Source organism: Budorcas taxicolor, chromosome 7 (assembly GCF_023091745.1).
Source record: "Budorcas taxicolor isolate Tak-1 chromosome 7, Takin1.1, whole genome shotgun sequence".
NCBI lineage: Eukaryota > Metazoa > Chordata > Mammalia > Artiodactyla > Bovidae > Budorcas > Budorcas taxicolor.
Window position 1 is genome coordinate 7,444,976 of NC_068916.1, and position 24,887 is coordinate 7,469,862.

A 24,887-nucleotide genomic window follows, 5' to 3' on the forward strand; every position below is an offset into this window, starting at 1 on the left:
TGCCCTGGTCCCTGGAGCCAGGTGGGCCATAAGCACTCTGGGGAAATGCTGTAGCCCTGAGGCAAAGAAGCAGTGCCTCGGCGCACTCAAGGTTCTGAGCAGGCCTGCAGCAGGGCCAGGCCTGCAGCAGTCACCCTGGCCTTGGGTTTGCAGCGGGAGTTCGGCCAAGCGAGTGTAGAGAGGGTTGAACTGTGTCCCCCCAAAGGATGATGTCTACAGGCCACTGTCAAGAAACCAGAAAGCAAGCGTGAGCCAGGATGTGGAGAAATTGGAATCCTCGTGTACTGTTGGCGGGAATATAAAAATGATACAAGTGCTATGGAAAACAATACGGAGGGTCCTCCAAAAACTAAAAATAGAATTAGCATATGCATATGACCCAGCAATTCCACTTCTGGATGTCTGTTGAAAAGAACTGAGAGTAGGCTCTTGAGGAGCTATCTGTCCACCCTTGTTCACAGCAGCATTATTCAGAATAGCAAAACACAGAAGCAACCCAAGTGTCTGCCGACTGATGAATAAATAACTGAAATGTGATATGACTGTATTTTAAAGAGGAAGGAAGGTCACACACACTACAACATCGATGAATCCTGAGGACACTATGCAGAGTGAAATAAGCCCATCACATTAATACAAATACCATATGATTTTAATTATATGAAGCACTTAGGAGTCAAAATCATAGAGGATAAGCAATAAGGTCCTACTGTATAGCACAGAGAACAACAGTCAATATCCTATGATAAATCATGGGTGGAAAAGAATACAGAAAATGTATATGTATGTGTGACTGAATAATGTACTGTACACAACACTGTAAATCAACTATACCTCCCCCCCCCCAAAAAAATTCATAACGACAGAAAACAGAATGGTGGTTGCCAGGGCTGGGGAGAGGAGAGAATAGAAAGTGAGCATTTAATAAGTAAACAGTTTTTAAATAAATATATACACATATTTATACATAGCTATTACTTTTATTTAATTATTTGGCTGCACTGGGTCTTAGTTGTGGCATGTGGGACCTAGTTCCCTCACTAGCGATTGAACCTGGGCCCCCCGCACTGGAGCAGAGTCTTAGCCACTTGATCACCCGGGAGGTTCCAAGTACGGAGTTTTAGATTTAGAAGATGAAGAGAGTTTCGGGGATGGATGGCAGTGACGGCTGCTTAAAAATGCAAACATATTTGAAACCACTGAATTGTATAAACATGGTTAAGAGGGTAAATTTTATGTCATGTGTTATTTTAATGCAGTTAAAAATAAATGTTAAGTCCATGTCCTAACCCTTGAAACTCCAGAATGCGATCTTATTTGGAATAAGCATTTTTACAGACATAATGAATTAAGGATCTTAAGACAAACTCTCAAGAATTTAGGACTTAGGGCGGCCTTATGCCCAAGGACAGGGGTCCTTATCAGAAGAGGATGGGAGTGAGTTCCCTGGTGGCCTAGTGGTTAGGATTCTGGGCTTTCCCTGTTGGGGCCCAGGTTCAATCCTTGGTCTGGGAACTGAGATCTCATAAACCTAGGAGCATGGCCAAAGAAAAAAAACAAGACAAACCAAAAGAAAAAAAGAAAAGGACAAGTACGGAAAGACACACAGAGAGAAGGCCAGACACTTAGAGTCTGCCAGACAAGAGAGGCAGACACTGGAGTGAGGCATCACCAAGCCAGGAAAGGCCAAGAACTGCCAGCAGCAACCAGAATACATGAGAGAGACCTGGGACATCCTCGCCTGCAGAGCTTCTGGAAGGATCCAACCTTCCTGACACTGAGGTTTCAGGCTTCTGGCCTTGTGAACTGTGAGACAGCGACCTGCACTTATTTTAAGACACCTGATGTGTGGTACTTTGCTATGGCAGGCCCACGACACTCATGCCAGACACCCATTCCTGCCCTCCACAGGCTGGGATGAATGTTACAAGTCAGGCGTGCCACCTAGAGACCGATGGTCCCACCACCCACCAAGGACCACGAGACAGTGGAAACTTCAAACAGATGCTCCTTTTAATATCTGAGTCACCCAGAGCCACAGCCCATGCGCTAAGCCCCTGGGCGGGCCTGGTGGCCAGACCCTTCAGCTTCCAGTGGCACCACTCGGCTTTTCTAAAATGAAGCCTGGAGTGGGCTGGCAGTGGGGCCCAGCCCCAGAAGGTCCCAGGCCACCGGGGCTGCACACAGTCACAGCAGTAGCACCTCTCAGCACGGGTTACAACGTGGAATGCTTCTCGAAGGGCACTGTCAGGAGTCGGGCTGCTGCCTCGTCCAGAAACCAGCAGAGTTTCCCAGTGCTGGGCTGGACCAGTGCGGCGGGGAGCGGGTTCTCCTCCTTGTCCTCCAAAATGCGCTGTGTGGAGAGGGCAGGAGCGTGGGCCCCCCTCCCTGCACCCCAGCACCCCTCAGACCTCTCCAACCCTCAGAAGTTGAGATCACCCTTCCTAGATGTCCTGGCTCCAAGCAACCAGCAGAGATGGGGGTCTCTTCCTTTTTATCATCTGTGACTGTTTAACAGTGGGGTCAGCACACTTTTTTTTTCCTAACACATTTAAAAAATCTATTTATTTGACTGTACCAGGTCTTAGCTACAGCACTGGGCATCTTTAATTGCAGCACGCGGGATGTAGTTCCCTGACCATGGATCAAACTCACGCCCCCTGCATTGGGAGCATGGAGTCTTAGCCACTAGAGCACCAGGGAAGTCTCCAGAACACCTTTTCTGCCAAGACCAGAGAGTCACTATTTCAGCTCTGTAGATCACAGCCCAACTCTGTCGCAACTACTCAGCTCTGCTGTTACAGGGGAAAAGTACCAGCAGAAGACTCGTCGCCAAGTGGGTATGGCCAGGTTCCAACAAATCTTTATTCGTGGACATTGAAATCTGAATTCTGTAACATTTTCACACACCAAAGAATATGCCTTCTCTTTTGCTTTTTCTCCCAACTGCTCAAAAAGGTCAAAAGCCTTCTTAGCTGTCAGGAGGATTCGGTCCCTCTAGGTGTGGTGGGCTGACCCCCTAATGTGATTTCATGATCAGCAGGCATGGGAAATAGTACTCTCTGCCAGCTGGGTCTGCGGCAAGCACTCTGAATCATTAACTTGTTCACTTCTGACCACAGCCCTGCAGGATTGCCTCTGTTCTCACCCCTCTTTTTACAGTCAGGGAAGCTGAGGCTGAGGGCAGCCTCCTGTGAGTGGACTGTGAGTTGGAACTGCCATAACTGACCCTCAGGAGGTCCATGGGGAGGAACCTTCCTAGTGCACCTTGCAGATGGGAAAGTTGAGGCTTGGTGGGGCGGTGGGGGGTTCAGTGACCATCTAAGGGCATGCTGGGTATCACTGGCAGGGCCACTGGGTCTGCTGGAGTCTACACCCTGAACCCTAACATTAGCCACCCTCATGGTGACATCTGGGCCCAACAGTTGGTGGAAGAATTGTTGCTTATTTATCTTTAAAAATATGTCTAGTTTCTTCCATAGTTGTTGGTCTTTTCAGTGATGGTAATTCAGGTATTTTTCTGTTTATTTTTATATCCACTTCATGATTTTTTTTAAATGTGGTTTTGTTTGTTTATTTGGGGCTGTGGTGGGTCTACACTGCTGCGTGGGCTTTTTCTCTAGTTGTGGCGAGTGGGGGCTACTCTCTAGCTGTGGGACACCCACTTCCGTTGTGGCGGCGTCTCTTGCTGTGGAGCGTGGGCTCTGGGGCACGTGGGCCTCAACAGTTGCAGTACGTGGGCTCAGGAGTTGCGGCTTGGGGGTTCTAGATCACAGGCTCAGCAGTCGTGGTGCCTGGGCTTAGCTGCCCCGTGGCATGTGGGATCTTCCTGGATCAGGGATCGAACCCCATGTCTCCTGCCCTGGCAGGAGGATTCTTGCCAATATAAATTTATTAATATATAAATTTATAAATTATAAATATATATAATATTTCTATAAATAGAAATTTATTAATTTTATACTTTCCTAATATATTATGTATAACTATACCTTTTTCCTTATTCCTACTACACACGATTTTCCTCCAGTTTCACCAGGGGTAGCTGTCATGCTACGGATCGATGTCTGTGTTATGGCTCTATGTTACGGATCTATTTACCATTAAGTTTTTAAGAATATGAGCCAATTCAGTGATTTCAATCTCACTATTCCTTCCTCTGACTTTTCTTAAATTTATGTTATTTTCCTTTGTTCTCATTCTAAAGTGCTTGACTGGTTTATTTCAATTGTTTTCTAGTTAATAATGAAATATATATGCATACATATTAAGTGCTATGAATTTACCTCTAAGCCGTCTTGGCCGTATCTTGTCAATTTCAATTCACAATTCTTAACCCCTAACTAGCCTGTATCTGCAGTTTTCATCTCTCCTTCAACCCAAGAATTACCAAAATGCCTCGGGATGTGGTGCTTTCAGCCCAGCAGTGTCTAGGATCACATTTTCCACCTACAACCTTCTAGGGAAGGGGGCCCTCACTGTTACCTTCAGAATAGCTGCCTTGCCTTCTCCTGTCGCCACAAAGATGACCGTTCGAGCTGCATTCAGCACGGGAAGAGTGAGGGTCACGCGCTGCGGAGGTGGTTTCGGGGAGTCACTGATGGGGGCCACAATTTTCTCCCGCTCCTGGAGGCAGGGAGGCCCAAGGTGGAAACAGAAAAACATCATTTGACTTCCTGAGTACTCACACAGGCCAGGCACCGTCCCGCCATCGTTCCATCCCACCCTGCTAATTCTGTGGTACTTGACTGAAGGCCCCTGTTTTGATGGGTGAACTGAGGCTCAGAAGGGTCAAGCCCCAGTGGGCACGCCTGTCGGCTGAGGCTGACTCACACCATGCTGCAGGCACCTCCCAACCCCAGACGGCAGAGGTTGGGGCTCAGACGTGAGCAGGGCCTTCGTGGGTGTGCTCACCTGCAGGAGGGGGTGGTCTGGGAAGAGTGAGCAGGTGTGGCCATCAGGACCCACACCTAGAATCAGCAGGTCAAAAACCGGGATGGAGTCCCCTTGGAAGGCCTGGGTGGGGAAAGAAGACAGTCCCAAGAAGTTGTGAGGGAAGAGCTCAGAGGACACAAAGAAACAGTTGTCAGAAAAACAAGTTGCTGTAACACAGTAAGCAAGGCTCCTTACCTGCAAAAATAAGGAACTCTATTAATCTACAAGGCTCCACACTTCACTGTCTCAATGGCCTGACAATCTGGGGATGCAGCTGTGCCCAAGACGTGAATACCCAGGCCTACTGCCAGGGTGTCAGAAGTGAGGCCGCCTTTGGGGGTTCCCCCAGAGCAGGGCTGTGGCCTCTCAGAGAGAGGGGGATTCTCAAACGGGTCTGCCCAGCGTGAGACTGGGTCTACTGACCACCCCCAGGGAGAGCTTCTGCCAGTGATGACCACTCAGTGTCACCAGTAGGCTTACTCCATCACTCTGGGAGAGCCCACTGGGTGGATGAGGTCTCCCTGCAGCAGCTCCAAGGGGCTCACCTGTCTCAGCTTCTTGGCGTAGTCCTCAGCCGCCTCCTCCACAGGTAACGCGGGGTTGATGGTGATCACCTGGCTGTCGAAGATAGGGAGCTTGGAGAGCAGGTGGGTCTGCAGTGGACAGACGCACAGTGTCACCAACAGCAACATACAGTCAGTGGGGCATGGGGCTTACACCAGGGACTACCTGCATCCTCCAGGTTAGGACACGACTGTCATTATACCCACCTCCTGTGTGAGTGAGGATCCCAGTGGCATTCCCCCAGAGGTCTTTCAAGTCCCTGGTGATTGGAGGTCTCCTGGCTCTGGCCTGCACCTGTCTGGCCACACCAGGATCCTGCTTCTAAACACCCAGGGTCCTTTGGGCTTCAAGGTAAAACCTAGCCCCTCTCAGCCCTCCAGGAGGTCCTGCTGACCTCCAGGCCTCAGCAGGTACACCAGCTCTTGATCTGCCTAGGAAACTCTTATACATCCCTCGAGCTGCCTCCTCCGAGCAGCTACCTCTGCCTGCACCTTCCCCAACTGCTCCTTGGGGGTGTGACATGTTAACTGTGGTAAGCACTGATTTCTTTTCTGGGTTGCGCTACAGGGTGAGCATGCCCAGCCCATAGCAAGCACCGCAGCCTATGATCGGTGGATTTAATGCAGAAGTACCTGGAGTCAGGCGTCCTGCAAGGCAGAAGGTTCCAGCCCTTTCCTGCAGAGATGAGCCCCATGGTCTTTGATCTGCTCTGGGATGGATGCTGGCAACCCCCACCTCGGTGCCTCCTTTTGGGGACGGCCTAGCTCAGCCAAGTCAATGCCGGGCTGATCCACAAAGTAAAAGTAGGTAAACAACAAAAATATAGTGTTTGGAGCAGAGGGGGAAGGCAGCAAGGACATGGGATAGGCCAGCCAGAACTTATGGTGCTGACTCCCCACCAAATGCTGGCCTGCGGAGTGCAGGCTCTGTGTTGAGCGTAACAGGGAGCCAAGGAGGGTGTGTGAGCTGGGGAGGAGCACGATCAGACAGATCCATCGTGGGAAAGACCAGCTCTGCCCAAGGTCCCTATCTACACACACCCTTGGGGATCATGCTGAGTGAAGTCAGGGGGGAATACAGGCACCCTATTTCTGTCACCTGAGTCCCCTTCATAGCTGCCCTCCCCCTAGAGGCTCAGAGCCATTTCCTCCTCCTCAGGCTAGACATCGGTTTGGCAGGTTTCCTAGAACTGGATTGGGTGGGTTCTCTCTAAACACTTTGCAGGTGCTGAGAAACCATCCCCCGGAAGGTGGGCCCATGGTACAGGGTGAGCCTAACTGCCCGGGGTCCATCCTTCAGGAGAGGAACGCCTCTGCATCCCTGTACCAGGCTGCTTAGTGACCCCGCCCCCATATTCACGGCCACCTGGAGTCTCAGAATGTGGACTTCCCCGGTGGCTCAGTGGTAAAGAATCCGCCTGCCAACGCAGGAGACACGGCTTTGATCTCTAATCTGGGGTGATCCCACGTGCCCCAGGGCAACTGAGCCTGTGCTTTAGAGCCTAGGAGCCACAACTACTGAAGCCCGAACTCGGCAACAAGAGAAGCCACCACAATGAGAAGCCCGCACACTGCGACTAGAGTGGTCCCCGCTCGGCACAACTAGAGAAAAGCCCATTGCAAAAGCTCTTGCAGCAACAGAGACCTAGCACAGCCAAAAATAATTAACTAGTTAATTAAAAAAAAAGAATGTGGCCTTATTTAGAAAGAGGGCCTTTGCAGTTGTCATTAGCGTAGATGAGGTCACAGGGCATTAGGACAGGCCCTAAATTCAAAGACTTGTGTCCTTACAAGAGGAGGACACAGAGAATCGGATGAACAAGTGATGCAGAAACAGAGGCAGAGACTGCAGTGATGTGGCCACAAGCCAAGAAACACCTGGAACCCCCAGAAGCCGCAAGAGGCAAGGAAGCCTCCTCTCTGAGAGCCTTTGGAGGGAGCATGGGACTGCTGACACCTTGATTTTGAACTTCTGGCCTCCAGAACTGTGAATCGATGCCTGTTGTTTTAAGCTACCCACTGGTTAGTACTTTGCTACCACAGCCCCAGGAAACTATTATGATTCCCTTCCGGGGCAAACTGGCAGGAGCAAATCCTCGCCCCACATAGGTTCCCACCGCAGAGCACTTGCCTCTGCTGTGCCTTCTGCCCCAGCTCACCTGTGGCCAGCTCCTCTTATCTTCCTGGTCGCGGCCCAAATGTCACCTCCTCAGAGCGCCCCACTGCCCTGGCTGAAGGATGCTCTCCCTTCTCCCCTGGCACGTCTTATCATCTCACACTGTTTTTAAAAAATATTTATTGGGCTGGACTGGGTCTTAACTGCAGCACTTGGGATCTCTGATCTTCATTGTAGCATGCAGGATCTAAGTTCCCTGACCAGGGAGCAAACCCAGCCCCCTGCACTGGGAGCGTGGAGTCTTAGCCACTGGACTACCGGGGCTCACACTATTATCTTCTGTCCAAACTGCATTACACGCGGCTATGAGCGGATTTCCACTCTTATTGCCCTGAGTGTTGGTGCCCCACCCCACTGTGAGCCCTACGAGGGAACTGTCCCTAGTGCTGGATACAAGGACAAGGACACACACACACACTGAATATCCTTGCAACTTTCTCTTTGACTGTTTTGTTAGGATTCTGTTACTTGAGAAAGTATGGCTTTCCTAATTAAAAATCTTTCAGGGACTTCCCTGATGGTCCAGTGGTTAAGACTTCCTCTTCCAACGCAGGGGATATGGGTTCCGTCCCTGGTCAGGGAGCTAAGATCACACATGCCTTACCGCCAAAAAACCAAAACATAAAAGAGAAGCAATACTGTAACAAATTCAATGAAGACTTTTAAAATGGTTCACATCTCTGCCCCACCCCCCAAAAAAATCTTTAAAAATAAAAAAAAATTTAAAAAGTCTTTCAAAGTCTGGCAAAGTAAAAAAGAAGCAAGAGGTCACTTTTAAATTAAGCTCTAGGGGAAGACACGCAGGACAGCAGACTTGAGAGTGGCCCCTGCCCCTGAAATGTGTCCCGGGTGCTCTCTGGGGGGTTCCGCCAGGCAGGTTCATACCCCAGCTCCCTCCCTGGCCACTAGGTGACTCTCCTTGTCTGGCTTCAGTTTCTCCATCCATGAAATGCAGGTACTAACAGTCCCCGCCTCACAGGCGCTTGTGGGGTTTCATGAGATGATGTGAATAAAGCCCAGGTAATCAGTAAACCTTCCTTATTACCAAACAAACAAAAAAACCCAGCTCAAGCTTCTTTGCGAAGAGAACTCAACACACCCAGGACCTGAGCAACCTGAGGCTTCTGGCCAAATCCACCCCTCCCACACTTCCCTGGGTGGGTTTTCCTTCTCCATCCACAGCAGGAAGAGTTGACTCAGATGCGGGGGGGTGGAGGGCAGCTCAGACCATAGCTTCTCCAGGCCTCAGTCTCCCTTCTTATAAAATGGGGGTGGGTAGTTGCCCTGATTCTATAGGAGTCTGGGGCCCCAGGACAAAGATAACCAGCCACGGAGTTGTCAGCGCCACAAGCAGAGTGGAGATCAAAGAGAACTCTCCGAGGCCCAGTTTCCACACCAGATCCCGCCTACCTGGCTCTTTCCTAACTCGGCCTCTGCACTTACTAGCCTGCAGCGCCTGAGCTTCTCGAAGTCCCTGGAATGGACCACTCCGTTTCGCCTCTATGCCTTTGCTCATGTCATGCCCTCTACCTGGCCACCTGAATCGTACACGACTTAGCGACAGAGCACACACACACAAAATGCATCACCGGTCCACCCGGGTGGCAGTGGAGGTGCACCCCTGATGGAACCTCAGGGCACCCAGCAGACCATTCCCAGCTGCAGTCCAGGCAGAGGGCACGGTGCTACCCTGCATAACTCTCGTCGCCTGGTTCAGGCGGTGGGCGCGGCCTTTTCGAAATGACCCCCGGTGGCCTCCGTAGCCGGGTCCAGGCGATGAGCGCGGCCCTCTCGGCGTGACCCCCGGCGGCCCCCGTAGCTCTCACCCGGTAGAGGCCGTACGTGCTCTCGGCGTGCTCGAAGGGCACGAGGCGCTCGTCGCAGAAGCCCAGCGTCCAGCGCGCGAGGCTAGCGGGTCCAGCGGGGGCGGCGGCAGCGGGCAGCTCGCGGGCCAGCATGGAGACAAGGCTGCCGCCGGACAAGCCGAGCGTGAAGCGGGCGCCGGCATCCGCCAGGCAGCTTGCTGCCTGCTGCACTACCAGTTGCGCCAGCGAGGCACCCAGCTCCTGCGGGCTCGAGAAGACAGAGATGAGGCGGGGGGCCGGCGCGGCCATGGCGATGGCGGTGGCAGGAGGAAGCCCTCCCGGCGGCCACGAGTGCGCCTGCGTGAACGCCTACCCAGGTGCCTGCAGCACATGCGCAGACCCACGGATGACGTCCCAGAGGGGCCGGGCGGTGAGCCCGGATGCGCTCACTGGTTTTTTTTTTTTGCCTGATCATGGAGCTTTTTCCTGGGCTGGAGCAGGCAGAGTAGGTGCAGCTGAGCTCTACTACCCGATGTCAGGGCGGGGCTAGAGACCGGAGCTCAGAGCTTCGAGGCTCGCAATGAGGGGGCCCTGGGGTGGGGTTGGAGGGAGCCGATTTCTTGGAGGGCGGGGATTTTGGTGGACTTTGAAATTTCTGAACTAGCACGTTTATCTTGTTGGTATCTGTTGTTTCTCTCTTTAATTAAAGTATAATTCGGTATTTTAAAGTATATACTTGATAAGGACCAGTGTATTTGGTTTGTTCAGAGTCCTCTCAACCCACCTGAACTGTGGCACGGTGTAGGAGCTGTGTTGAATTTCTCCTGTACGTTTCTGTGGAGATCTCCTCCCCCGTGGGTCTTGCCTGGAGAAGCTCCCAGACTGAGACTAGTGGGCCTTGGCTGATATGATAGAATGGTGGTGGTTTACAGTCGCAGAAGCCCAGCGTCCAGCGCGCGAGGCCAGCGGGGGCGGCGGCAGAGGGCAGCTCGCGGGCCGGCATGGAGACAAAGCTGCCAGGCTCCTCTGTTCATGGGATTCTCCAGGCAAGAATACTGGAGTGGGTTGTTATTTTCTTCTCCAGGGGATCTTCCTGAGCCAGGAATCGAACCGGGTTCCCCTGCATTCCAGGCAGGCAGATTCTTTACCGACTGAGCCATGAGGGAAGCCCGATAAGATAGAATATTCAGGGAATAACATGAGCAGGGAGGATTGGAAGGGGCAGGAGGTCTGGTAGGTCAGGGCAGCTGGACCACCTCAGAACCTGAGAGTTTAGGATAGTGTCGTAAGTGCAGTGAGATTTGCATAGGCAGTGCATCTTTCAAAGAAGTAGCAAATTAAGAAAACAGTTCCATTTATAATAGCAGCAAAGAGAATAAAATACTTAATAATTTCAGCAAAAGAGGTGCAAGACTTATGCGCTGAGAACTATAAAGCTTTGCCGAAGAGTAACTTAAAATGTGATCTTAATAAATGGGAAAACATCCTATATTCATGGATTGGAAAACTTCATATTGTGAAGATAACACGTGTGCTTGTGTTCAGTTGTGTCTGACCCCGTGGACTGTAGCCCGCCAGGCTCCTCGGTCCATGGGATTTTCCAGGCAGGAATACTGGAGTGGGTTACCATTTCCTCCTCCAGGAAATCTTCCCAACCCAGGGATCAAAGCCGTGACCCCTGTGTCTTCTGCGTGGGCAGGCACTTTCTTTACCACTGAGCCACATGGGAAAGCCGTTAAGATAGCAACAATCCCCAAATTGGTCTATAGACACGATGTAATCCCTTTCAAAATTCTGAGAGCCTTTTCTTAGATATCAACAAACTGATCCTAAAATTCATGAGGAATTGCAGGGGTCCCCAAATAGCCAACCAGTCTTGAAGAACTAAATTGGAGGACTCACACTTCTTGATTTCAAATTTACTACAAAGCTATAGTAATCAAACTGTGGTATTGACATACAATAGACATATATCAATGGAATAGAACTGAGCTAGAACAACAAACCATATATTTGTGATCAGTGACTCTTCAACAAGGGTGCCAGAAGCATTCAGTTCGAAAAGAATAGTCTTTTCAACAACTGGTGCTGAGAAAATTAGACAGTCACATGCAAAAGAATGAAAGTGAACCCTGTAGTAGGCAGAAAAATAGTCCCCCAATGGTGTCCACACCCTAGTTCCCTAAATCTGAATTTGTTAGGTTACTTGGCAGGGGGAAATGAAGATTGCAGATTGAATTAGGTTACATGAATGAGCACAATATCATCACAAGGGTCACGGAAAATGGGAGGAGGAGGAGGAGCATGAAAAAGACCCAACCCACTGCTGATGGCTTTGAAGATGGAGGAAGAGGCCATGAGTCAAGGAATGTGGGCAGTTTCTAAATGCTGGAAGAGGCAAGGAAGTGGATTGTCTCAGAAACTCCAGAAGCAATGCAGCCCTGCCAAACCTTGATTTTAGCCAAGTAAGATCCAGTTCTGACTTCTCACATTCAGAACTGTAAAATAACTGGCGTTAAGCCACCAAGTTTGCAGTGTTTGTCACCTCAGCACTAGAAAACTAATACAGATCCCTACCTCAAACCGTATACAAAAGTTTAAATGTCAGGGCTAAAATGAAAACATTCTTGGAAAACAGATGCATCAATCTTTATGAGCTTGGGTTAGAAAATGATTCCAAAAGCAAGAGTGGGGCTTCCGTGGCAGTCTAGCAGCTAAGGCTCCATGCTCCCAGTGCAGGGGGCACAGGCTCAGTCCCTGGTTGGAGAACTCAGTTCCCAAATGCTGCCTAGTGTGGCCAGAAAAAAGAAAAACCGGGCTTCATCAAAATGAAAAATATGTTTCAAAGGATACTACCAAAAGAGTGAAAAGACAATCCACAGGATGGGAGAAATTTGCAAACCATATCTTACAAGGATTTAGTATACAGAATTATATTAAGAACTCTTCCAACTCTAAACAGACAACCCAGTTAAAAACTGGGCAAAGGATCTGAATGACATTTCTTTTCAAAGGAGGTATACAGACGGCTTCCCAGGTGGCTCAGTGGTAAAGAAACTGCTTACCAATGCAGGAGATGCAGGTTCGATCCCTGGATTGGGAAGATCCCTCTGGAGAAGGAAATGGTAACCCACTCCAGTATTCTTGCTTGGAGAATTCCATGGATCCTGGTGGGCTACAGTCCATGGGGTGGCAAAGAGTCAGACAGGACTTAGCAGCTAGACAACAACAAACACATGAAAAGATGTTCTGCTTATTAGCCCTCAAGAAATGCAAATCAAAACTATAAGGAGATACCACTGGATACCCACCAAAATGATCACAGTAAAAAAGACAGAACTTCCCTGGCAGTCCAGTGGTTAAGACTCCAAGATTGCACTGCAGGGGGCGCAATTTTGACCGTTTGTTGGGGAACGAAGATCCTGCATGCCTAGCGGTGCAGCCAAAACAAGAAAAAGAAAAGAAGTGCTGACAAGGATATGGGGAACTGGAACTCACACACTGCTGTTGGGGGGAATATAAAGTGATACAGTCACTGTGGAAAACAGTCTGGCAGTTCCTCAAAAGGTTAAACATAGTTACCATGTGACCTAGCATTTCCACACCTAGGTTTACACCCGAGAACTCAGGACATATGTTCACACAAAAACTTTTACACAAATGACCACAGCAGCATTACTCACAATAGCACACCCCCCAAAAGGAAATAAATCAACATCCATCAACTGGTGGTTAAAAAAAATAGATGCTTTTGAACTGTGGTGTTGGAGAAGACTCTTGAGAGTCCCTTGGACTGCAAGGAGATCCAACCAGTCCATTCTGAAGGAGATCAGTCCTGGGTGTTCTTTGGAAGGACTGATGCTAAAGCTGAAACTCCAGTACTTTGGCCACCTCATACGAAGAGTTGACTCATTGGAAAAGACTCTGATGCTGGGAGGGGTTGGGGGCAGGAGGAGAAGGGGATGACAGAGGATGAGATGGCTGGATGGCATCACCGACTCAAGGGACGTGAGTTTGAGTTAACTCCGGGAGTTGATGATGGACAGGGAGGCCTGGCGTGCTGCAACTCATGGGGTCGCAAAGAGTCGGACACGACTGAGCGACTGAACTGAACTGAACCCATACAATGGTATATTGTTTGGCTATAAAAAGGAATGAGCTACAGCTTGGATGAGTCTAAAAACATGCTGAGAGAAATAAGTCAGACACCATAGGCCACAGATTGTGTGATTCCATTTCTGTGAAGTGTCCAGAATAGATAAATCCATAGAGACAGAAAGTAGTAGTTGCCAGAGGTTGAGGACAATGGATATGAGGGTTTTTGGGTGATTAAAATGTTCTGGAATTAGACATAGGGGATGCTTGCATAACCTTGTGAATATACTAAAAGCCGCTATGTTGCAATATTTAAAAGGGTGAATTTATGGTCTAAATAATTAGCTCAATTAAAGATAGTGATTTGGGCACAAGGAACAATCGGAATGAAGGCGTTGAAGCCAGACACAGGCTGGAAACAATTATCCATGGTACAAGGGAAGCAGCCTGCAAGACAGCAGTGCTAGCCAGAGAGCCTGGACTCTCCCCTGAAGTGATGGGGACGCCAGGAGAGTGGGGCAGGGACCCAGCCTGCAGCCCCCTCCTCGGGAAGCTCTTGGCGTGAACTCTCCTCTTCCATATGCCCTCTTGAGCAGCTGCTGCTGCTTCCTGGTCCCTTGTGCACGGCTCAGCCCCTGCCTCTCACAGCACACGTGCCAACACCAGGCTGGGCCGTTTCTCTTCCCACAGGTACAGGCGTCCTCTCTGTGCACATTCTTCCAGGGCCCATCCAGAAAGGAGCAGCTCGTGGCGGAGCACCATCAGCTCCCACCTCTCTTCATGATTTACTGAGGGTCCCCAGGGGCAAGTCATGGAGCTTCTAATTTGGTATGGGGAAAAAAAAAAAAGAAAACATCTATCAAGCCACAAGGAGGCATAGAGGAACCTCTGATGAAAGAAGTCACTCTGAAAAGATGACACCCAGTTTGAGTCCAAATCCATCCATGAGTCTGGAAAAAAAAACTAGGGAGACAGTAAAAAGAACAGTGGTTGCCTCAGGTTGGGATAGGAGTGATGAGAGATGGAACATAGGATTTTTAGAGCAAGAGAAACTATTCTTTGTGATACTCTTAAGGGTGGTTGCAAGCCATTATGTATTTGTTGAAACCCATAGAATGTACAATCCATTAGAGTGGAACCCTAATGTAAACTGTGGACTTGGCTTAATAATAATGTATCAACATTAACTCATCAGGTGTAACAAATGTAACCCACGAATGTCAGATGTTAATTCTAGTGGAAACAGCGGTCAAAGGGCATAAGAGAATTCTGTACTTTCTGCTCATTTTTCTGTAAACCTCAAACTGCTGTAATAAATAAAATCTATTAATCTTTAAGAGCAAACACACACAGAGCTGGAACGGAAGAGTCATCGGGATTATTTCCTTGCTGGTCTGGAGAGAACCTCTTACATTGTTGCAGCTAGAGTGACTGACTGCAATGAGAAAGGTCCCCACTAGACCACTTCCTCGCCAGAGCCCCTGACAATAACTTCATTCCCCTCCCTGTGTCTTCAGTTTCCTCATTTGTTCAACAGGGACCATGATGACACCTTTGGAGGTGGTCGGATGTCTGAAGGGATGTTACCTGGAATGCACTTGCTTATCAGCACACCAGGGGCCTCCATCCCCACCACGACATATCTTTCTCACCTTCACTGGGCATCTCAAAGGCTCTACCTGGCATCACCTTCCTTGCACTGTGGGCAGTGAAGGACCAGCACCCCACAACAATAGTTCATCCATTCTTAGGCTGGTCCAGGACTCATCCAACCCCCATCCATCCCCAGAGTCACCCCCTGGGTGCCCCCACCTAGCACCTAGCAATTTTCATAAGATTTTCTTCCTCTCTCCTTTGGAGACAAGATAAGACAGACATTGTAATTCTGGAGGAGGAAGCTGAGAAGATGAACTCTGGAGCTCAATGTCCTGGGTTCAAATCCCAGCTCAGACAGTTACCCTCGCAGGCCTGGTGGCTCTCACTCAGAGCTACAGCCACACATGCTGGCCCCCCAGAGAGAGGCGGCCAGACCTGCCGAGACATACCATCTGTCCCTGGCCATCCTGTGCACCTGCCAGAACCCAGAGGCTGTAGGGAGGTGGTAAGAACTCTAACCCGTGGCCCCTCCACCCCCTACCCAGTCCCCAGACCCTGGACCTTGCAGCCTGGAGAAGAGGCAACAGGGGCTGTCAGTAAAGGCCGAGTGTGTTTTGCCCGTGTCTGGCGACTAACCATGTGTTCCCTGGGAGGGGCCTGCTCTCTGAAACTCACAGGGTTCTGGGCCACATGGGGACAAAAGGTGAGTGACTGAGCTCCTATCAGGCACCAGACGCTCTGCAGGTTTATTTCTTAAACTCAACGAGGAAACAAAACCTCAGTGCTTGAAAAGGCCCACGCAAAACAGCACGGGGTCATTTGCTACTGGCCTTGCTGTTCTAGCTGCCGGACGGTGCTGCCAGAGGGAGGGACAGGGAGCAGTCTGGGTGGCCAGGCCCACCGATGGGTGTCTGGGATGAGCCACTGATGAAGCTGATGGGAAGGTCCGGGCTGTCCTGGCGGGGTGGTCTTGGGATGTCACCAACCAAGGGTCCAAGTTGTCACTAGCAAGGTCAGGGGAACAGTCAATGGGGCAGGAACCCCTGAGGGCATCTCAGAGGCCACCCCTGACCTGGCAACTCCCCCAAATCCACTGCTGCCATTCCCCTGGGTCCTGCCAGCAGCCACAGCAGGTGGGGTCCCCAAGAGGCCTCCTCCAGTGTAAGCATCTGAGCAGTGGGCCAAGCAGCCACGCAGGGCCATCTTCAGGTCCCCTCCAGCAGGAGCTCCATGGTGACAACTGGGCAGGAGCAACATCCAAGTGGTCACAGTCAGTTCCAGAAGTTTCTGGGGCATCAGGAAAGGCAGGCAAGAGAAGCGAGAGCCACCAGGGACAGGAAGTGCAAAAGGCAATTGGCCCAGCTGGGCAGATTCCCTGCTGACCTGAAGGGCCCCGGGCCGAGGCCCCCTTGAACCCAGGTTGTCCAGACAGACCATCCCTAGCTCCTCATTCAGCAAGGAAGGCAGAGGGGCTGCCTGGAACTCCCACAGGGCTACAATGTCCTGGCATCCAGCAGCCTAGGGAGGGCTGGGCTGGGTGGGGTTTGTTAATAAGGCACAGCTGAGAGGGAGGCGGAGCGGCCCCACTCTGGGTTTACCACCCTCCGAGGGAGGACCCGCAGAGGCCCCCAGGACAGCTGTGGGCCCCCACACAGACTGCAGCTCCCAGAAACGTCTGTTCTACTTTTGGCAGGAAGTGGGCAGGAGAGGAGAGATGGAGGAAGAGGGGAGCACAGTTAGGGACAGCGGGGAGGCCCAGAAGCAGGGAGCACAGACAGACACACAGACACGGGAGTGGAAGACAGGCGGGGGCAGCCAGCTGGTGGAGAGGAGGAGGAGGAAGCCGGGAAACAAGGGCTCCTCCTGAGATCCGGCTTCTCTGCCCCAGGAGAGACCAGGGCTGTCCGTCTGGCTCCAGCCCGCCTTGCTCGCTGGGCCTGGTGTGGAGTCTTGGGCCGACACAGGAGTGTCAGAGGGCGAAGGCGCCTGAGCAGATGCGGGTGTAGACACCCTGATCCAGAGGCAGGTAGTGGCCTTGCTTCAGGTCCAAGAAGAAGAGCCGGTCCGAGGTCTGGCGTGGGTCGAAGCCCTCGTGCTGCAGCCGGGTCTTCTGAATCTTGAAGGTGCCTGTGGGGACGGGGCGGAAGTAGGGGCGGGGTGGGAACTTGGCAGGGGGCTGCCAGGAACCCCACCACGCCCCAGCTCACTATTCTTTCCGGCACCTCCAGGCCTCTGAATGGGCTGTCCCCTCTGCCAGAAGCATTCTTCCCCATTTTGCCCGCCTGATTCCTCCTTGGCCTTTGGATCTCAGCTTCATGCTCCCTCCACCAGGGAGGCCTCCCTGACCACCCCCCGTGTGACCCAAAACTCCATGTATACTCCCTGCCTGTCACATGTCCACCCCACACAAGACCAAGAAGGTGAAAGGGCTAGGTCGGTCACACAGGAGGTCAGGGGTCAGCAACTTATAGGCCCATGATCCACCCACGGACCAAATTCAACCCCCCATCTGAGGAAGCCACCCCTGGACACATACAAACTACTTACTGCTGTTTCTGCCCTACAGCTGAGGAGATGAATCATTGCTGCAGAGGCTGTGGCCCACGAAACTGAAAATATTTACTATCTGGGCCTTAAAGAAAAAGTTTGCACTCCCTGCAGTAGACAATTAAAGAGGGGTTTTGTGAAAGATCTGGGTTTGTAGAAAATCTAGGGAGAATCCCTGTGTGCTCAAGAATTAGGAAGGTTGGTTTTCTTTTTTTTTCCTTTTTAATGAAACTTCAGGGACTTCCCTGGTGTTTGGGACTCTGCACTTTCACTGCAGGGGATACAGGTTTGATCCTAAAATCCCACAAGTTATGCTGCTTGGCCATTAAAAAATAAGGAAGGAGACTTGAAAAGTACAAACCTCAAGATTAAAAAAGCAGGGGCGGAGGTGATGATGGTGGTGTTTACCTTTGTGTCAAAATTAAAGCTTCTTTTCAATAAAGGGCACCATGGACAAAGTTAACAGATTCCAAAATAGAGGAGATTTAAAATGTCTGAAATTGCTAAGGAATTAACATCTGCACTATTAGGAGGAACTCCCGTAAATCAGAAAGAAAAAATGAGACAATACTAAGATCGGTCAAAGATACGAGCAGGTGATTTACAAAATAGGAAACCTCAAAGGTGTGAGATGATTCGCTCAAACTTCCTAGTCCTCAGAAAAATGCCGAAAAGGAAGAGATGCACCAAACACTGCAGGACAGCCAGTGGGGTAGGAGTGAGGAACGGAAAGAAGGAAGCGTGCAAATACGACGAGAGGAGAGCTCAGCTCATAGTGCCAGCTGGCCGTGGACAGCAGGTTGGACAGGCGCAGGGGCGGAACCAGAATGGGTAAGTAAATGGTTGAGAAACTGACAAATGGACAGACAGAGAGGCAGGGGGCCGCACCTGTAGTGTCCACCTGGGGCAGGAGGCGCAGGAAGATGGGCCGGGCATAGGGCGCCAGCACCTTCTGCAGTTCCTCGTACAGGGCATTCGGGCTCAGCTGGCCGTGGGGGTCTGCGATGGCTGCCATGCCTGCTTTGCCCTCTACTCCTAGAGACAGAGATCTGGCTGAGACCCCCACCCTTGCCCCACCATGAGACCAGATCCACCCTCCAGTGGTGGCCTCTGGCTTCTGATCTCCAGCCCTATCCACCTGGGATAATGCTCGCTGAAGCAGTGAACACTTCATTGAGCTCCTGCTGCACTCCCTGCAACCTTGCTGCTGCTGCTAAGTCACTTCAATCGTGTCCGACTCTGTGCGACCCCACAGACAGCAGCCCACCAGGCTCCACCGTCCCTGGGATTCTCCAGGCAAAAACACTGGAGTGGGTTGCCATTTCCTTCTCCAATGCATGAAAGTGAAAAGTCAAAGTGATGTTGCTCAGTCGTGTCAGACTCTTAGCAACCTCATGGACTGCAGCCTATCAGGCTGTTCCATCCATGGGATCTTCCAGGCAAGAGTACTGAAGTGGGGTGCCATTGCATTCTCCGCTGCAACCTTGAGCCACAGCTAATTTCATGAGCCCATTTCCTGGATGAGGAAACTGAAGCGCAGCATCAGGCATGAGGAATAATTCCAGATCCAGGCCACCACCCTGTTGAGCGGTTGTCCAGGCTGTGCACTGCTTTAGGTCTTGCCTACCAGGGCACCTGTACCTCCAAGTTCCTCTTGGCTGGGCTCCTCTGGGGCTGCCCCCAGGACCCTGGGACCACCCCCAGAGCCCCAGCTTGCCTGGCACAGCCACTCCATACACAGCCACATCTGTCTGGCCCAGCAGGCGACTTAGCACGCCTTCCACCTCAGTGGTGGAGACGTTCTCCCCACGCCAGCGGAAGGTGTCCCCGCTGCGGTCCCGGAAGTACATGTAGCCCAGCTCATCCATCACCAGCACGTCACCTGGCAGAGGGGAGAGCGGGAGGTGAGACGGTGGCCCGCCACCCCCACAGCTGGCCCCCGGGCTCTGCACACCTGACAGGTAGGCGCTGTCACCCTTGCGGAAGACGCTGTGGGCGATCTTCTTGTTTGTGGCGCTCTCACTGATGTAGCCATCAAAGCGACGCAGCGGGTCCTGCTGGTTGATCTGACCCACGAGAAGGCCGGGCTCCCCTGGGGAGGAGGCAGCACTCAGGCTGTGCCGGGCGGGCAGGAGGTTCGCCCCCTAGCTCCCCGGGGGGCACTGGACAGGACCCTGCTCACCGGTCTGGCACGGGATGCAGAGGCCCTGGGCATCCCGCAGGAGTTCCATGGTGTCCTCGTTGACCTTCACCAGCCTGATGGGGTACACGTGGGGCAGGATGCGGCTGTTGAAGCCACAGGAACCAACCTGGGATGGGGCCAACTCAGTCAGCGAGGAGCCCTGCAGTGACATGGTGTGGCCTTCCCCAACCCCCACCCCCAACACCTTGCCTCTCCTGCCTCGGGGCCTAGAATTAGCACTAACTCCGTGACCTTCGATGATCTGAACGAGGGGGTTATGAAGTGCAGGCTCCCATCAGGAATCACTGCCCCCTCTCTCCCTGTTCCCAGCCTCCCTTGCAGTCACGTGAGGAGACCTGCCAGCCGGCCACCACTTCTTGGTCGTTAAAACCCTCCAGGCTGGCAGGAAGGGGATGCCCAGAGTGACTCTGAAGCCGTGAAGGGACCCTGGCAGAGCTGCTGCCCAGTGCATGGCACACTGCCTGGCTCAGCTCTATGAGCAGAAATGCCCATCTAGTGGGTTTGCACTGCCGCACATGGCTGGGCATGTTTGTTACAGCAGCAACCTCTGCTGGTTGGACAGGAGTGCACTCTGGGGCTGCACATTCAACTCATGTGCATGGTGCAGACCAGGCCTTGTCATCCAATGCTGGGGCCCCAGCAGCAAGAGACAGAAAAGAATGCCTGCCTCCGGGGCGCTTGCTTTATTCTCCTTTCCTGTCCCTGACATTGGGTGGGAAACGCTTGATAAGGGAGAAGGAGGGTCCTGCAAGGATATATCAGAGATAATACTTGCTAATCATAAACGTCTGCGTGTTTTCAGAGAGCTTACTGCAGGGGGAAAGAGTGCTATGCTGAGTTCAGGATGTTCCATGATCAGAGCAAACCTAAATTGTTAATCCCATTTACTGATGAGGAAACTGAGACCCAAGAAGCCTGAGTGACTTGCCTAGTAGATCAGCACCCCATTCCTGGCCCTGGGTCCCCCAGAACCCTGCTCTCCCTTCCACCTCTATTGCTACAAATTGAGGCTCTGAAAAGCTGAGGCACAGAGCCACGCTGTGAATTGGAACTCAGGGGCAAGTCAGGTGACTGAGCAAGCTGGCAGGAAGGCTGCCCAGCACCCTGGCCGAGATGCCCACCACAAACCAGGCTGTTCTATGGGAACCCAGGCCGGCAAGGCAGAGGGAGCAGTGCTCCCGGAACCCCCAGCCCTGCCCGGGCCGCCCCACCCGCGCCCACCTTCCCGTCCATGTTGGCTATGCTGCAGTTGCACTCGGTGGCCCCGTAGAACTCGCCGATCTGGCGGACGCCGAAGCGCTCCGTGAACTCCTCCCAGATGGACGGCCGCAGCCCGTTGCCCACTGCCAGGCGCACACGATGCCGTCCTTCCGCCTCGCGCACCGGCTGCTTCAGCAGGTAGCGGCAGATCTCCCCGATGTACTGGACCACCTGGGGGAGGGGTGGGAAGCGAGCAGTGGGCGCCTGAGCTGGGGCAGAGAGGAGCCCACTGGGAGCGGAGGCTGCCGCGGGCTGGAGGCCCCCAGACGCAACAACCTTCTTCCTCCCATCTGGGCGCTAGGAGCAAAATGGCCTTAAAGATTGACAGCAGGAGAACAGTCCAGACCATTTATACCTATGCACTCGCTCAGAGCCCTGTCTGAGCTCAGGCTGCCGGCCCACAGCTCTGACCTAGGGGTGGGATAACTGTCAGGTCATGTTCTTTGTGGCTTCCCTGAAGTAACAGCACAGACCTAGCCCCAGTGGCTCAGGGAGTCACCTACTGATCACCCCTTTCCGCCGGCTCCTTCTCTCTCTTTCCTGTGGCTCCACCTCTGGGGTCGTCTCCCAGATACCCCAGTTGCCCTTGAGTCCTCATCTTCAGGTGGGTTTCTGAATGTACCCTCCCCACTTTACAGATGCTCACAGACAGTAAGCACCCACCAAGGTTGATAACGTGGTAAAATCTGATTGGAATCTGGCCTCCTGGCTCCAGAGTCTCAATGAAACGGTTACGTGTTCAGAATGAAGCACCATGGCAATCACAGCTTCAAAGTGCTCACACCAAAACGCATTATAAAATTGGACCTGTGGTCAGCTCCATCTGGCCCTGCCTTCCTCACTACCTTGTGTCTCTCCAGCTCCTGTGCCCACTCGGCCCTTGTCACATGGGTCTTCTCCTCAGGGCCTTTGAACATACCGTGCCCTTTGCCTAGGACACTCCTCCCTCTGACGCACTGAGAGTCAGGTCTCAGTTCAAATGCCACCAAGGCTGAGCAGGACTTGGTGTGGATCTGATGAATACAAGCCTGTCGAACACAGAGCTCATCTGTTTAATCTTCCCAACACTCTCTATTGAAGGTGAAGTCACCAAGAACCCAGAGAGGAGATACAGTTGGGTGAAGTTCACCAGGAGGCAAGCCTGGGCAAGGCAAGATCAGAGACCCCTGATGGTTTCTCTCCCTCTGCCCTCAGCTCCTTCACGTGTCTTGGTGGCCCAGCCCACCCTATTTCCAGGGCAGAGCAAGTCATACAGCCTGGCCAATCAGCCCAGTCCATCCTCAGACACTGATTGGTTCAAGGATAAGCATGTGACCACAGCTCAGCCAATGAGAATCATCCCTGAGACTTTTAATGGATGGTGGGAACACAGACTCTTTGTCAACTGGAGCTGCTGGGAACCCTCCTGCGGAAGGAAGAGTGGAGAGGAAGCCACCCACTAAGGAAAGAAGAGATCAAGAGGAAGAGAAAAACAAGAGAGAGAGAGACTTCCCCTCACCCCAATCAAGGTGTGCCTGAAGCTGTCCACTATTTGGCCTCCTCAGTTCCATAAGTTGCTATATCTCTTTCGTCAAGAAAGCGAGAGTTTAGGTTAGGGCTGGGGTTAGGGTTTTGGTTTTACCTGTCGGCTGACAAAGTCCTGCCTAAGAACAGAGCTGCCCTCCAGACCATCACAAGTCGTCCCAGGCAGCTTTCAACTGTCCTCTTCAGAAATTAGGCTGGGGAAGGGATAACACAACCACAACGGAGGCCGCTGAAAGTGATAATGACATCCCCGTGGCTCTGAGGCCAGCTCTGCATACTGAGAGTCAAATAGCTGATCTTTACTCTGGCCTGAACCTTCGGACAGACCCAGGGCTAAAGGGAAAGCAACTCAGGTCAGCTCAGAGAGGGAGACACCAGGTGGCCCATGCTGTGACCTCCAGCCTGCGGGGCAGCATCTGGGCAGAAGCTAGGCGTGAATTGTCAACCTGGGACCCCCGCTACAACTGCAAATGTACACACCCAAACGGACAGGGAGACACAGGAGCTGTATACCCATGGATGGATGATGGGTATACTATTGCCTGCCCACCTGCTTTATGCAGCCAGGAAAGCAGATTACAGCCTGCTGCCTCTGATGAGGACAGCTGGCCAGTTGATCTGGGCCAGCACCCACTGCTGTAAAAAAAAAAAAAAAAAACAGCCATGCAGTTTCCCCCACCCAACAGCCATGAGATGGGATTTCTGAACCCAGCAGCATTTCTTAAGTCCTGGTGGCATCCCTGGTGGCTCAGACGGTAAAGAATCCTCCTGCAGTGTGGGAGACCTGGGTTTGATCCCTGGGTAGGAAAGATCCCTGGAGAAGGGAACGACTACCCATTCCAGTATTCTTGCCTGGAGAATTCCATGGACAGAGGAGCCTGGCGGGCTACAGTCCATGGGGTCATAGAGAGTTGGACACGACTGAGTGACTTTCACTTGAGGATTCCACCCTATCTAATCTTTATAGAGCTCCCCAATGCTTTCTCTTGGTCACAGAAATAACTCTTCAAGGAAACAGAATGGAAGACTTTCCGGGGCCTGGAGACAGCGAACAAAGCCCGATGCAACCTATGCATGTCAAGGACAAAGAGAGGGACCACCAGACACTACGGGCCTCCCAGTAGGAGGCCATGACACCACCCACAGGGAGCCCCAGACAAAAAAGTAGACGTTGAATCAATCAAATATCTGTCTAAAGCAGTGGTTTTCAACCATGCATGGCCAAGACACTTGACAATGTCTGGACACATTTTTAATTATCACAGTTGGGAGGTGGGGTCCTGGTGGCATCCAGTGATTTTAGGCCAGAAATGCTGTTAAAGATCCTACTGTGCACAGGATGGCCCCCACCACAGAGAACGAGGCAGCCAAGTCTCCACAGCACCGCAGTTGAGAAATGCTGAGCTTCCACTATGGAGAACAGCACAGACAGTCCTTAAAGAACTAAAAACAGAGCTACCATATGACCCAGCAATCCCACTTCCAGGCATGTATCTGGACAAAACTCTAATCTGAAAGATACAGGCATCTCAGTGTTCACATGGAAGCAACCCAAATGTCCACTGACAGATGAATGGATAAAGGGGATGTGGTGCGTATACACAATGGAATAGACACACTACTCAGCCATAAAAAAAGAACGAAGTGATGCCATTTACAGCACCGCGGATGGACCGTCTAGACAGTACCATATGAAATGAAGTAAGTCAGGCAGAGAAAGACAACTATCATATATCACTTACGTGCGGTATCTAAAAAACCGATGCAAATGAACTTATTTACAAAACAGAAACAGACTCACAGACATAGAAAACTAATAGTTATGAAAGGGGACCGGGGGTGGGAAGGGATAAACTAGGACTCTGGGATTAGCAGATACACACGACTATACACAAAATGACCGCAGGACATGCTGTATAGCACAGGGAGCTATACTCAGTACCTTGCAATAACCTGTAAAGGAAAAGAATCGGAAAAAGAATAGATATATATAACGGAATCACTTTGCTGTACACCTGAAACTAACAACATGGTCAATTAACTACACTTCAATTTTTAAAAATAGATTAAAAAAAAATCACTGGGCTTTACCCTACTCCCAAGGTACAGGAAATACCAGAGTGACAGGAGTATGTCAAGGGGCCTCGCAGCAATCCCCAGACTGGGAACACACCACAGGGCAA

The 24,887-nt window shown here is 51.6% G+C and overlaps 2 protein-coding genes across 5 annotated transcripts in view; both read right to left on the bottom strand.

Annotated features, from left to right (window-relative positions):
• Positions 1-671: 671 nt before the first annotated feature.
• Positions 672-9,852, bottom strand: PGLS (6-phosphogluconolactonase). The gene is made up of 5 exons (XM_052643688.1): positions 9,501-9,852; positions 5,481-5,588; positions 4,915-5,016; positions 4,486-4,626; positions 672-2,353 (listed from the first exon to the last, which is right to left on the bottom strand). Exons 1-5 carry the CDS (start codon positions 9,786-9,788, stop codon positions 2,216-2,218), a joined length of 777 nt encoding a protein of 258 aa, XP_052499648.1. The 5' UTR covers positions 9,789-9,852; the 3' UTR covers positions 672-2,215.
• Positions 9,853-15,892: 6,040 nt separating this feature from the next.
• The window catches only part of SLC27A1 (solute carrier family 27 member 1), a 39,565-nt gene continuing 30,570 nt past the window's right edge, over positions 15,893-24,887 (bottom strand). For all 4 annotated transcript variants that reach the window (XM_052643413.1, XM_052643412.1, XM_052643414.1 and 1 more), the window contains 6 exons: positions 21,142-21,351; positions 19,900-20,026; positions 19,672-19,809; positions 19,435-19,599; positions 18,606-18,752; positions 15,893-17,297 (listed from right to left, as the gene is read on the bottom strand). In XM_052643413.1, the coding sequence (XP_052499373.1) occupies positions 17,140-17,297; positions 18,606-18,752; positions 19,435-19,599; positions 19,672-19,809; positions 19,900-20,026; positions 21,142-21,351 (945 nt within the window). In that variant the 3' untranslated portion in view covers positions 15,893-17,139. The remainder of the gene's footprint in view (positions 17,298-18,605; positions 18,753-19,434; positions 19,600-19,671; positions 19,810-19,899; positions 20,027-21,141; positions 21,352-24,887) is intronic.